The sequence below is a fragment of the Salvia splendens genome, chromosome 5, assembly GCF_004379255.2.
Source record: "Salvia splendens isolate huo1 chromosome 5, SspV2, whole genome shotgun sequence".
Taxonomy (NCBI): domain Eukaryota; kingdom Viridiplantae; phylum Streptophyta; class Magnoliopsida; order Lamiales; family Lamiaceae; genus Salvia; species Salvia splendens.
Genome location: NC_056036.1, coordinates 34,635,271 through 34,646,855, shown reverse-complemented (window position 1 = coordinate 34,646,855; position 11,585 = coordinate 34,635,271). Strand labels below are relative to the sequence as shown.

At 36.3% G+C, this 11,585-nt stretch overlaps 2 protein-coding genes across 4 annotated transcripts; one reads left to right on the top strand and one right to left on the bottom strand.

The window, feature by feature from the left end:
- The first annotated feature begins 202 nt into the window (after positions 1–202).
- On the top strand, positions 203–3,962 carry LOC121805154 (stress response protein NST1-like). Of its 3 annotated transcripts, none has more exons than XM_042204939.1 (7): positions 203–298; positions 1,117–1,715; positions 2,135–2,786; positions 2,879–2,979; positions 3,106–3,195; positions 3,273–3,400; positions 3,527–3,962. In XM_042204939.1, the coding sequence occupies exons 2-7, from the start codon at positions 1,176–1,178 to the stop codon at positions 3,669–3,671; spliced, it is 1,656 nt and encodes a 551-aa protein (XP_042060873.1). In that variant the 5' UTR covers positions 203–298; positions 1,117–1,175; the 3' UTR covers positions 3,672–3,962. The 3 variants fall into 3 exon arrangements, with proteins under 3 accessions (XP_042060873.1, XP_042060874.1, XP_042060872.1); XM_042204940.1 differs by lacking the exon at positions 203–298 and adding an exon at positions 426–460 and having other exon boundaries at positions 1,184–1,592; XM_042204938.1 differs by lacking the exon at positions 203–298 and adding an exon at positions 426–460 and having other exon boundaries at positions 1,184–1,715.
- A 600-nt stretch (positions 3,963–4,562) lies between these two features.
- On the bottom strand, positions 4,563–8,186 carry LOC121802493 (calreticulin-like). Its single transcript, XM_042202171.1, has 13 exons — positions 8,043–8,186; positions 6,959–7,066; positions 6,688–6,880; positions 6,298–6,556; positions 6,133–6,189; positions 5,994–6,041; positions 5,820–5,906; positions 5,681–5,738; positions 5,541–5,608; positions 5,341–5,436; positions 5,118–5,198; positions 4,919–5,026; positions 4,563–4,815 (listed from the first exon to the last, which is right to left on the bottom strand). The coding sequence occupies exons 1-13, from the start codon at positions 8,155–8,157 to the stop codon at positions 4,804–4,806; spliced, it is 1,290 nt and encodes a 429-aa protein (XP_042058105.1). The 5' UTR covers positions 8,158–8,186; the 3' UTR covers positions 4,563–4,803.
- Between the last annotated feature and the right edge of the window lie 3,399 nt (positions 8,187–11,585).

Sequence of the window (11,585 nt, the reverse complement as noted above, 5' to 3'; positions counted from 1 at the left end):
TACAGTTAACTTTTACGTTTTGTATTTTACAATGTCTAAGACCAAAATCATAAAATAGGCATATGTTGAGGACCAATTTTTGCCTAAATCACTTGCCAATGCACTTTTTGTAAAAAAATCAAAAATAATTTAAATTTACAAAAAAATTATTTTCAGAAGAATAAAGAGTGGTGTGACACCTTGCGTCTTACTTTTTCTTCCACACAGAGATTCACATTTACTACCAGAGTTGAGTCATCCCTCATCGATGCTTCTTTCCAATTTTCTTAGGGTGCTGTTGTTTTCTGATTGTTTTCAGGTAGTATTATTCTTCCATCTTCGTTTTGATGCTTAGCTCTTTTTTTTTTCTAATCTTTTCTTTGCATTTTTTTTTCTGATTGGCTCCTTGTTTTGTTGGAGGCAGAAACAGATGATAAACTGCCAATTTTGAAATAGTTGTTATGAAATTTTTGTTTACCTGGTAATTTATTTTTTCATAGATGGAATGCTTGCTAATTTGCTATGCTCTTGCTCTGGGAGAAATTTAGTTGAAATTGATGAGGGCGTTTTATCATCTGATGCTTGTTCATATCTTCAGAAATCTTGTTTGTATTAACATATACGTCTCTGTGGCTTAAGTAGTGGCTTTCATAATTATATTTGTGAAAGCCAACTAGTTCTAGGTTAAGTTATCAAAGTTTTTCGTTTGCTAAAGATGGATTTGGTGGGTTTTGCTGTAGTTATGAAAGAACTTTGTCTCCACTAGCTATTCGTATTTGTTTCTCCTTCGAATTTGAAACATTTCAACGCCAATACATATATTTTGTCGCACTTAACTTATTAATATTATGTTTCTTTCTTTCCTGCTTCAGGCCTCTCGGAGAAACATACCATTTTGCTTATATGTAATATTTAAGAGTGGTCTGTTTTAATTATCAAGTCAAAGCAGATAGGTGTGAGCATGCATCTGCAAATGCAAAATTTCATATATGCTTGGCTAAGAAGTACTCAGAAAAGGAATTTTAGTCTTCTATAGCTATATTAAACTTTCCCAATATTTGTATTTCATTTTGGAAACTTTTGTTTTGACGCTTATGTGTGACTGATGAACAATCGGATTTTTGTTTCTTTTGTTAGGATTTTTATTAGCAAGAGAAAGAAGTTGAATAAGCTTCTTATTGAATTGTTTTTATGGAATGGATAGCCATGGCGATTCTGGGAGCAATACAACACGCAGAACTTCGAGGAAAAGGAGGAGTAATTTCAATCATCGTCGTTCAAATGAATCAGAATCCCCCCAAGATAATAGAGATTCTATCTCATTATCATCAACTCCATCAGACCACGTGAGTGATGCACCAAGTGTGGGCAAGGAGTCCTCAACACCATCACTAAACCTTTGTGATACTGAAATCGTGCATAAGATTTATGACGAAGAAAACACATTGGAGGACTCCACTAACCTTAAAAGTTGTGGTGATGATAATCCTGCTGCAGCTAGCTTGAACAGTGGGCAAATGAAGGACAATAAAATGAGCGAACAAGCGACTGGGGATTACCATTCTGAGCCACTAGGAGCAGCATCTGATGGAACTGGAAACAAAGTCAATAAGGTAAAACTAAAGGTTGGAGGTGTAACACACACCATTCACACTAGATCTAGTTCTGTCAGTTCTTCAATAGCTGGAACTTTTGCTACAAAGCCTTCGTCAGATGAAAATTATCCTCCCCCTAAGGTATTTTTCTCTAGATTGAAGGCCTTTCAGTTATTTTGATCCTGTAACTCAGTGGGCTGTATTTCTAAATGGGAATTCTATTCAACTGGTGCATTGTACGCATCATCATATTTTGAAATAGTTGCTAAAAACAGTTGTAATATTTGCATATGAGAAAGAAATTGTAGATGCTAAATGTAATAGTATTATTAAAAAATGATCCTCTGCAAACCTGATTAAAATTCTGCCTATTTCCTGTTTTAAACACTTCTTTTTGGTCAGATGATTAGACTTCATCTTGCAAGCAGATTCATAATTTATTGAGCCTTGTATGTTGACCGACCCTAGCTGCTTTCCCTTTGGTTTTGGATATATTGCTGTCTTATTGGCCAAGTACTTGACGGCTTTGGAAACCTTACAATGTTGTTGTCTTTTAACAGGAAGATCTGAATCTCCGTGATAGAAATGAGAAGGGTGACCTTCGAGGTGTGCCGTGGAAAGATTTTTCGAGGACTGGTTTTGCCTTTGGAAAAGTGGATTCTTGTAAGGAGGATATACCTGAGGAGTCTGCCAAGCAAGCTGTAAAGCATGACAGGTCATCTAAAAGAAAGTCCATAAGCAAGAAGTATTCTGATGATGAAATATATGATGAGGATGATGATGAGATTCGGTACCTTCAAAAGCTCAAAACTTCAAGAATCACGTCGTATGATAATACAGAGTATGAAGATGGTACCTTCAGGGGCAGGAAACTACGGAAGATCTCTAGGGTAATGGATAGAGATATTGAAGATTCTTCTTTGGCTATTGGAGATTATGGCTCCTCAAGATCAGCCAAAGAGCGTAAGAAATCCAAATCTGCAAGAGCGCCTGAAGATACTGAATATACAGAGGAGGAAGAATCATTATCTGACGGTGAGGTTGAACACAAGAATAAGAAACAGAGAAAGTCAATTGACGTCGCTAAGAACTCCAAAGAAAGCTCAATTACTACCCGCCGTAGAGCTACTTTATCTGGAAGAGAGCCCTCTCCTGGTTTGGGTGCTAAATCAATCCAATTCCCAGATGGATTGCCACCTGCCCCACCAAGAAGTGAGTATTTCTTATCGTTGTACTAGTGAATTCATTTTTCTTTTGTTACTTCGTGGTAAATTGACTGCTTATTATCGTGTTACTTTTGACAGAGACAAAGGAACAGCTATCAGAAGTGGAGCAACAACTGAAAAGAGCTGAGGCTGCCCAAAGGCGAAGGATTCAAAATGAAAAGGCTTCTCGTGAATCTGAGGTTTGTTTGATCTTTTATGCTGACTCATTTTGTTCTCATGTATCGATTCTTGTGCATTACAGTGTAATCAAAAATCGAGTTTTGCATCAACTGGTTTCATGAGTTATGTTTTTTCCTTATTATTAGGCCGAAGCAATCAGAAAAATCTTGGGTCAAGATTCCAGCAGGAAAAGGCGAGAGGATAAGATTAAAAAACGGCAGCAGGAGCTAGTGCAGGTAAAAGTTGTTTGTAGAGAGCAATCTTATCTCCAAACACTTCTATATGTTTACCCTAGTTATGCATGACGATGCAGGAGAGGAATGCAAACGGTGCTACAGTTGCACCAGATGCTGTTAGATGGGTCATGGGACCTTCAGGGACAGTTGTAACATTTCCTGCTGAAGTTGGCCTTCCAAGTATCTTCGAACCCAAGTCTTGCAGGTATTTTGATGCGCAGATAGGCTGAGGCAACGTAGCCAAAACATGTCAACTAAATCTCAAGTTATAAGCCAAGCTCGAATTTGTGTCTTTGTTCCCATGTTTCTTATTTTTCGCATGGGTTTCCAGGTATCCTCCTCCACGAGAGAAATGTGCCGGCCCATCTTGTACAAATGTGTACAAGTACAGAGATTCCAAATCAAAGCTTCCTCTTTGCAGCCTGCAGTGCTACAAGGCACTACATGAAAATGCACAACCACTACATGCTCGCTAAAATGGTTTATTGGTCGCTACTTTTTTGCTTCCACGCGGTGTACTGGGCGAGCGGGCTGCTTTATTCCAATGCTTACCCTGTTGAAACATTGGTAAGAAGATTTTCTTCTCAGATGCATGTATGTAGGAATAAAAGTAGATATGGGAAGAAAACAATGTATATGTAGATGTATAATAGTAAAAATACACGCCAAATGCATCAGTTGAATCTGTATAATATATGTTTGACCTTGAATACTATTGTTGTTTCAAGGTTCCTGGCCAAGTGAGCTTGTTATTCATTAATGTAAAATACATGCTCAATATAGTTTTTAAATATATTAGTATATAGTAACTAGAATCTTGACCCAAGACTTTAAGTTGGTAAAATCATAAAAGAAAAGGCTATCAATTTAAGACAAAATTGTGGCTAATGTGAGATTTAAGGCCTTTTTTTTTCTTTTTCTAGGTGTAATATTTTTTAAATATTTTCTAACCAGGTTTTAGTTCCTATATTTTGGTATAATAATTTCGGCGGAAAGATTTTTGCTCTTTTCGAGCATTTTTTGGTTCAAAATGCTCGTCAGCCATTAAGGATACAATAGTCTATTTGATCATTTATTTTCGGTACTGCTCCCTCTATAAATACGAACAAGTTAAAGTAGGAGTATATAAATATGATTCATTCAGTGTTATACCTTACAGCAATCGGTCATGATAGATTGTCCACTTCTTCTGTCTAGTTGAGAATATGGTTAATTTATTTTTATAAGGTACCGATTAAAATATCTTCTATAATAACAAGTCTACCTATCAGTTTACAATATAGGAGAATTGAGGTGGTGTGTTGGTCAGTGAAAAGGATGAAGAAGTATGTGAAGAATGTGCTGCTTGAGGAAAAAAAGCAGCGAAATTTCAATCAGAAAACTGCAAGTCGTGGCATTAATAGAATAACAGTAATTCTCAGACAAGCTGATAAACAAAAATCTGAGCAGATAACAGACTCAATTAAACCAATCAAACCACAAACACGATCTCTTGCAGCTTCCAACTGTCATTTAGTTATCCTACATAAAGCGCTACAACTAATAAGAAAAATTTTGGGGCGATGGCACATTGTCTCTAGTGATTTCAGGATTCCATCACTTAATATCCTACAGTTCGTCCTGCAATGACACATATACACAAAAATAAGAATAACTAACATGGAATTTACCAACACCAACATTGCATACATAAATGCATAAGTAAAGAAAATCAGGATCTTACGTGCACATCGTCATCGACCGAAGCTGTAGGGTCTTCATTGGGGTCTACTTTGGAATCATCCTCAGCATCTTCACCTTCAGCATCGGACTCCTCAGCACCATCCTCAGCCTGTGAAGAGAGTTCAAAGTTACCGTTAGTATACATATGAATCAAGGTAAATACATGTGTATTAGTTCTCTAAAGAATAAACAAGTCTTACATCAGAATCAACAGCAGGATCATTCTTTGATTCCTCCTCCTCTCTCTTCTTTTCGGCCTCCTCAAAAGCAGCCTTCTCAGCCTGCAATATCAGCAGCATTGACAAATCAATAATAGATAGATTATATGTAGATAGATAGATGTATAACAGTTCTCATTCTCTTTTACAAAGAAAATGAAGTATAGAAAAAGTGAAAGAAATTGAACCAATGCGACCAACATACATCTTTTTGTGTTCCCCATGTTTCTTCTGCTATCTTCTTGGCATATTCAGGGTCATCACTTACAAGAACATTGTCAAATAGTGTTCCAGACTTCACCTGCAATATAATTCTAATAGACTTCACCATCCCGAGACATCCAGTCGAGAACAAAAGGGGAAAAACTAAAATCATATGATGATGGATTAAATATGAAAATGTACCTGCCACAACTCAATGCCTACATACTTCAACTTGGGGAAAACATAAAGTTCTGGGTCATCCTTGAACTCTGCAGTTGTCCCGAAATTGAATTAACAAACTGCAATATTCTAAGAAATAATGGGGCAAAACAAATCCAAACCTGGGTTATCAATCATTGGTGCCTTCCACTTGCCCTTGTAGTTGGGGTTCTTAATTTTCTGGTACAGATAAAAAGGGCTATTTAGACATGGTCTGCTTCACAAGCAAAATCAGTAAGCCACACTAAAATTTCAACAAACCTTTGCCTTCCATGGTCCCTTGTACTCCGGGTTAGGAATGGTAGGCACAGTCCACTCACCATCCTCCTCATCATCCCAGTCCTCAGGCTGAAAATGCAAAAAGTTGTCTATTAAATATTTTCAAATACTAGTTTCGGGTATAAAGAAGCAACAATCAACATGCCACTAAGTTACCTTTTTGGCATCAGGGTCAGCAACCTCCTTGGGGATATCATCATAACCCTGTCAACAAAGAAAACTCTTAGCTTATAATTAATCCAACCCCAGGAGTTCTACACTACTCCCTTTCTAGCAGAAGATAAAATCTATTCACCTCTGGCTTCGTGTCTTCAGGATCAGGAATGGTTTCCTTGTCATCCCAATCTTCAGGCTGACATTGGTAGCAACAAAGTTATGTTAAGAATACAAGAACACACAGTTAAGAATACAAGAATACACAAATGGGAAACCACTCTAACATACAGGTACAAAAACTCACCTTCTTAGCTTCAGGGTCCTTGATCTGCTTTGGAGGCAATAGATCCCAGTCAGAGTACAAGCTCCCTGTCTTCTTCTCCACATTGTCGATGAGGATGCTGTAGGTAGCATCGGGTCGGAGAATGAAAGTATATACATGAGAGAGTTGATCAGTCTCACATGGAACATCCTTCTTGATCAAGTTGTTTTTGTCATTGTATGTTAGAATAGCATGAACCTTTTTGGTGGTGTAACCACAGATATCTGGCCCAAACATGATACTGCATCAACCAAACCAAATACCATTCAATACACACACTAAGTACATTGTCGATGAGGATGCTGTAGGTAGCATCAGGCCGCAGAATGAAAGTGTACACATAGGATCAAAAAGGTTGGGAGATGAGTGAACCTGTACGGAGTGTCACCACCAAATTTCTTCTGGTCAACATCGCCACTGAGCAATTTCATGTATCCACCACCACAGTCAAGTTTTTGTTCATGCTTGACAGAAAATTGAAAAACTAAGGTCTTATCCTTGTTGCTAAATTCAGGGAATTCGGCAGAGATAGCATAAAACCTATAGTCTTCACTGGTCTGGATACCTGCAATTGAAAAGAAAGTCAGCCTATCAAGTCTGCACTCAATTATGTCAAATTGCAGGACACAAACGGATTAATTACCTTTGTCATTGGCATCTCCACTCCATTTTCCGGAAGTGTAATTCCACTCGCCAGCCATATTCTCATCTTTCTTCCAATCAGATTTGACCCACCGACTCTCCCATCCATCTATAATATTTAGCAAACAAATGCATTAGGCTACCAATGTAGGCAGCAACAACTTGCAAGGTTAAATAGCATTAAATATTAACAGTCTGCTTCGTTTCTTTTCTAGAGGCAACTTATTTTCATTTGAGAATATAGGGGAGTCACTTTAGGTTTAAGAAAGTGTTGTTCATTCATCTTTTCTGCACAAGTTTACAAAATCATTTCCACACTAAGATATTGAAACCAATGTCAATTGAATAAATGACGTATGAAATTTCATATGTAATTTTGGAACAGAAAAAATACGTTAAATGATAGGAGTAGGCCAAGACCAATAACCAAGAAAAATACTATAATTTGTGGCTACCACTAACAAACATGAAGGGTAGGTTTATCACTAAACTGAATGTTAGACCAGAGTCGTTATGGTTTATACTTATCATAGCACTAGTTGCCACAAATCAAATCGACGTTTCCAAGCTCATACGCTTCGACCTAAATTCTTCCATTAGAAATAAAGGCTAAATATAACTGCATAGACAAACAATTGCCCGCTAGATAAAAGGTTTCATCGAAAATTAATCCAATAGGTCGAAGATTCTCATCGCTTAAATTGAATTGCATTTTCAACTCTATAATCATAATTTACTATCACGCAATAAAATTTGATTAAAAATGAATATTGCTTCAGATCCACAGTTCAATAGGCTCAATTAGATGCGGCTTAAACCTAAACCAGATTTATCAAAATGTCAAATGAGCATAGACATATATGAGCATCAAATTATACTAATTACACCGACGGAAATGTCAATTTCATCAGATCCATAATGAATAGATCTCAATTGGTTAACCAACGATAAATCGTAGATCAAAACAATAGATTCGCACAATCATACAAGTGACAGACTGATCACACAAATCTCAAAACTAAAATGCTAGCAGAGTGCACCCAAAAAGTATAGTCAGATAGTGAGACTGATGGAGGAGTCAATACCATAGAAACGCTCCTCAAAGAATACGGCGGCGGAGGAGACGGCGAGGAGGAGAGAAAGAGTAAGAACTCGAGAGAGAGGAGTTGCGATCAGCGATCTTCTCCTTACTATCGCCATTGCTGCTATAGTGAAAAGAACAACTGAAGTCTAAATAAGAGGAGTGGTTTATTTATGCAGGTGGGATTTTGGTGCACAATAGCAAGTCTGGTGCATGCGTGACGTGGACATTTTTGAAAGGAGAAGCCATTAGCATTGCGCCACGTCGGAGTAGGCTGTCATTGATATCAACGTGGCCGGTTGGGATTGGGAATTTACACGAATTCGAGTGGCCGTATGTGGGCCAACACTTGTAGGCGTTATATAGCTGGCTTCCAATTGACGTTCTTGCCCTTCTATTTCGTTGACTGTTTGCATAGGATCATAAGTTACACTATTAATGCGATTTCTAAAATAAGAAATGTATGGTACTATTTCCTAACCTTCTCTAAGTGATAAAGTGATTTATAGATAAATCGATTCTATTGAATTTTAATGTATAATGCATAGTACCTAGCATATTTAACTTCCAAAAATTGACGCTTATTTTGTTCTGTATTGACTAAAAGTTATCGCAAATCGAATATTATGAGAAATGATATGCTACCTCTCTTATGTGAGCTCCTTATATGAGCTTCTTATATAAGCATCATTCCTATTTGACTCATGTTTAACGTTGTTCGTTTCGATTTATACCTTAGTTTGCTTTTAATACATTAAAAATCAAAGCTTGATTTGCTATTTTATTATTTTATTTGAAATTATAGAGAAACGATCAAATTGAGCTTTGCTTTTTATGAATTTTATGAAATTATAAATTTCAATAATATTTTTTAATGTATTAGAAACAAACTAAATATATAAATCAAAACAAAACAACGCTAAACGTGCATCAAACGAGTGGTGCACACATAAGGCATGTAGCATTATCATTCTTCTGAATATTATACTCTCTTCACTCTAAGGTAGTTGAGGCGTTTCTTTTTTGTACGTGTTTTAGAAAAATAATATTAAATAAAGTAAGATAGATAGGGATTATTGTAGACAAGTTTATTCTTTACATTATTTTCTCTTACATTAACTGTTTAGTACTCCCTCCATCCAACAATAAGAATCACATTTTGCCATTACGGTCGGTCCCACAATAAGAGTCACATTTCACTTTTACCATAAATAGTAAGTAGGTCCCACATTCTACTAACTCACTCCACTGACATTCTATTATAAAACCAATATAAAAAGTGGAACTCACATTCCACTAATTTTTTCAACCCACTATTCTTTATATTTCTTAAAACGCGTGTCCACACCAAATGTGACTCTTATTGTAGGATAGAGGGAGTATAATTTTTTCAAAACGAATGCAAAAAAAAAGACTTAACTACCTTGGGACGAATGGATTTATTCTCTTTTCCAAGTTAGATGTGACACTTTAACTTCAGCTTAATTTGTCCCACAAAAGAAGTTATATTCTTTTTATTTTAAAAAAAATTCTCTCATACTAATATATAAAATATTTTTTTTCTTAAAACTTAACACACTAAACATATTCTAAAATCTAGTGCTATTATCCAAATGTGACAGGGAGTACTATATTTCTTTTAATAAATAGACTTATTTTGTATTTTAATTTGTCTCTAAAAACAATCTATTTTCTATTTCTGAAATCTTTTCCATAACATATTCAATACCAATAATAAGACTCTTACTAGCAACTAACACTATTTTAATTTTTTTTATTTCTTTCTCATACTTATTTAGTTTTGTATTAAAATGTATAGTCCAAAAGTCTCTATTATTAGGGGACAATTGAAGTATTAGTCCATGTCACACACAATCAATTTATAATAACCTATCTTTTAAAAATATAAACTTTCGAAATAATACCGTTTTAATGCACAATTATTAAAGTATGAGAGCAGTGTAAAGGAAAAATGATTGAATTATTTTTAGTGAAGAATGTATCCCAAAATGGACCAAAATAAAAGTATCTGTTATTTAAACAGAATGTCTATCCCTCACAATGACATCTTTTTTCTGTAATTTTAGAATAGAGTAAATGCCAAAATTAGTCCTAAACATATGCTCATTTTACGATTTTTGTCCTAGACATTATCTTTTGAATTTTTGCATCCCAAACATTTCAACTCGGATCACAATCGGTCCAAAACTAACTGTTCCGTCAAATTTTAACAGTCAATATTTTTAATCCTAATTTTGACCCAATTAAGTTATTAAATATGATTGCTTACTCCTTAATTATATCCTAATTATTTTAATAAGTCACCGCTCCTATTACACGTCCCTTCTGAAACTCCCATGCGTAGAAATCGCCATTGCTGTAAAACTCCACACTTTCCCGAACAATCTTCCTACTCTCCAATCCCTCCGATTCCGCCTTGCCGATGAACCATTGCACAGGCTTCGAGTGAGTTCTCGAAGCGAAACGCAAAAACCCTAACCTCTTTCCATACTCATCGCAGATTTGCTTGAAGAAATTGACATTCCTGCTCACTAAACCCTTGTTTCTCGAGAGCAAAAACAGAAAAATCTCGACGAAAATTAAAGCTGAGAGCAGATTCTCCGAGGTGGCTAAATCGTTCGAAGTGAAGAAGACGAAGAGCGCGTAGAGGAGGAGGAAGGCTGCGGCGCGAAGAGCGCGTAGATGAGGAGGATGGCGGCGGCCAAAGGCACCGCCGCACCGGAGGTGGAAGCGGCCTGCTGTGGGGCTTCTGCTCCTCGAGATCCTCCGCGTCGGAATCGGGCGCGATCTCGCTCACCGAAGACAAGCTGTGGATGGATGAGCGGATGGTGGGGGATGAGCGGAGGAGTGAGGAATTCGTTCGAGTGAGCTTCGTCTGACCGTCCATTTTCTGATGAAATTCGTTCTCCAATATCATCCTCGGCCGTTGATTTTTTTCTCCTCCGTCGAACTAAAGCAGTCTCGAAAGGCGTATCGTCATTTGCTCCGGTACCGGTTTCATTTCCGGTGATGGAACCAGCGCAGAATGTTAGCAGTTAAATTTTTTTTTGAGAGATGGAATGGGAGAGAAGGAGAGAAAAAGTGAATTTCTTTTTTTTTTTAAAGTTAATTATGGATTAATATTCTAATTTAGTCAAAATTTTGCTTAATCGTCCGTTGACCGTTAGTTTTTAATGAAACCGTCCAAAATTGACTGATTTCGGCCCGAGTTGAAATGTGTGGGATGTAAAAATTCAAAAGATAATGTCTATGACCAAAATCATAAAATGATTATATGTTCAAGACTAATTTTGGCCTTTAGTCTTTAGAATATAGTATCATAATTGACTTAGTTTTAATAGATAGCTAGTGTACTAGCCATGTAATGCATTATACATAAACCATTAATTTATTTTTATATCACTCCAAATTTTAAAAAGTTAAGTAGTATCTATATATATGCCATAAAATATAAATAAGTATTGTATGCAATAACAATTTAATCTTGTACAATATAATGACTAATATAGTAAATTCAAAAATAATA

Coding starts and splice junctions, on each gene's coding strand:
- LOC121805154 (XM_042204938.1), top strand. CDS start 441: ATGAAATTTTTGTTTACCTG. Junction 1,716..2,134: donor AAAATTATCCTCCCCCTAAG/GTATTTTTCTCT, acceptor GTCTTTTAACAG/GAAGATCTGAATCTCCGTGA. Junction 2,787..2,878: donor GCCACCTGCCCCACCAAGAA/GTGAGTATTTCT, acceptor TACTTTTGACAG/AGACAAAGGAACAGCTATCA.
- LOC121802493 (XM_042202171.1), bottom strand. CDS start 8,157: ATGGCGATAGTAAGGAGAAGATCGCTGATCGCAACTCCTCTCTCTCGA. Junction 6,881..6,958: donor TGGAGATGCCAATGACAAAG/GTAATTAATCCG, acceptor TTTCAATTGCAG/GTATCCAGACCAGTGAAGAC. Junction 6,557..6,687: donor GGTGGTGACACTCCGTACAG/GTTCACTCATCT, acceptor TGGTTGATGCAG/TATCATGTTTGGGCCAGATA.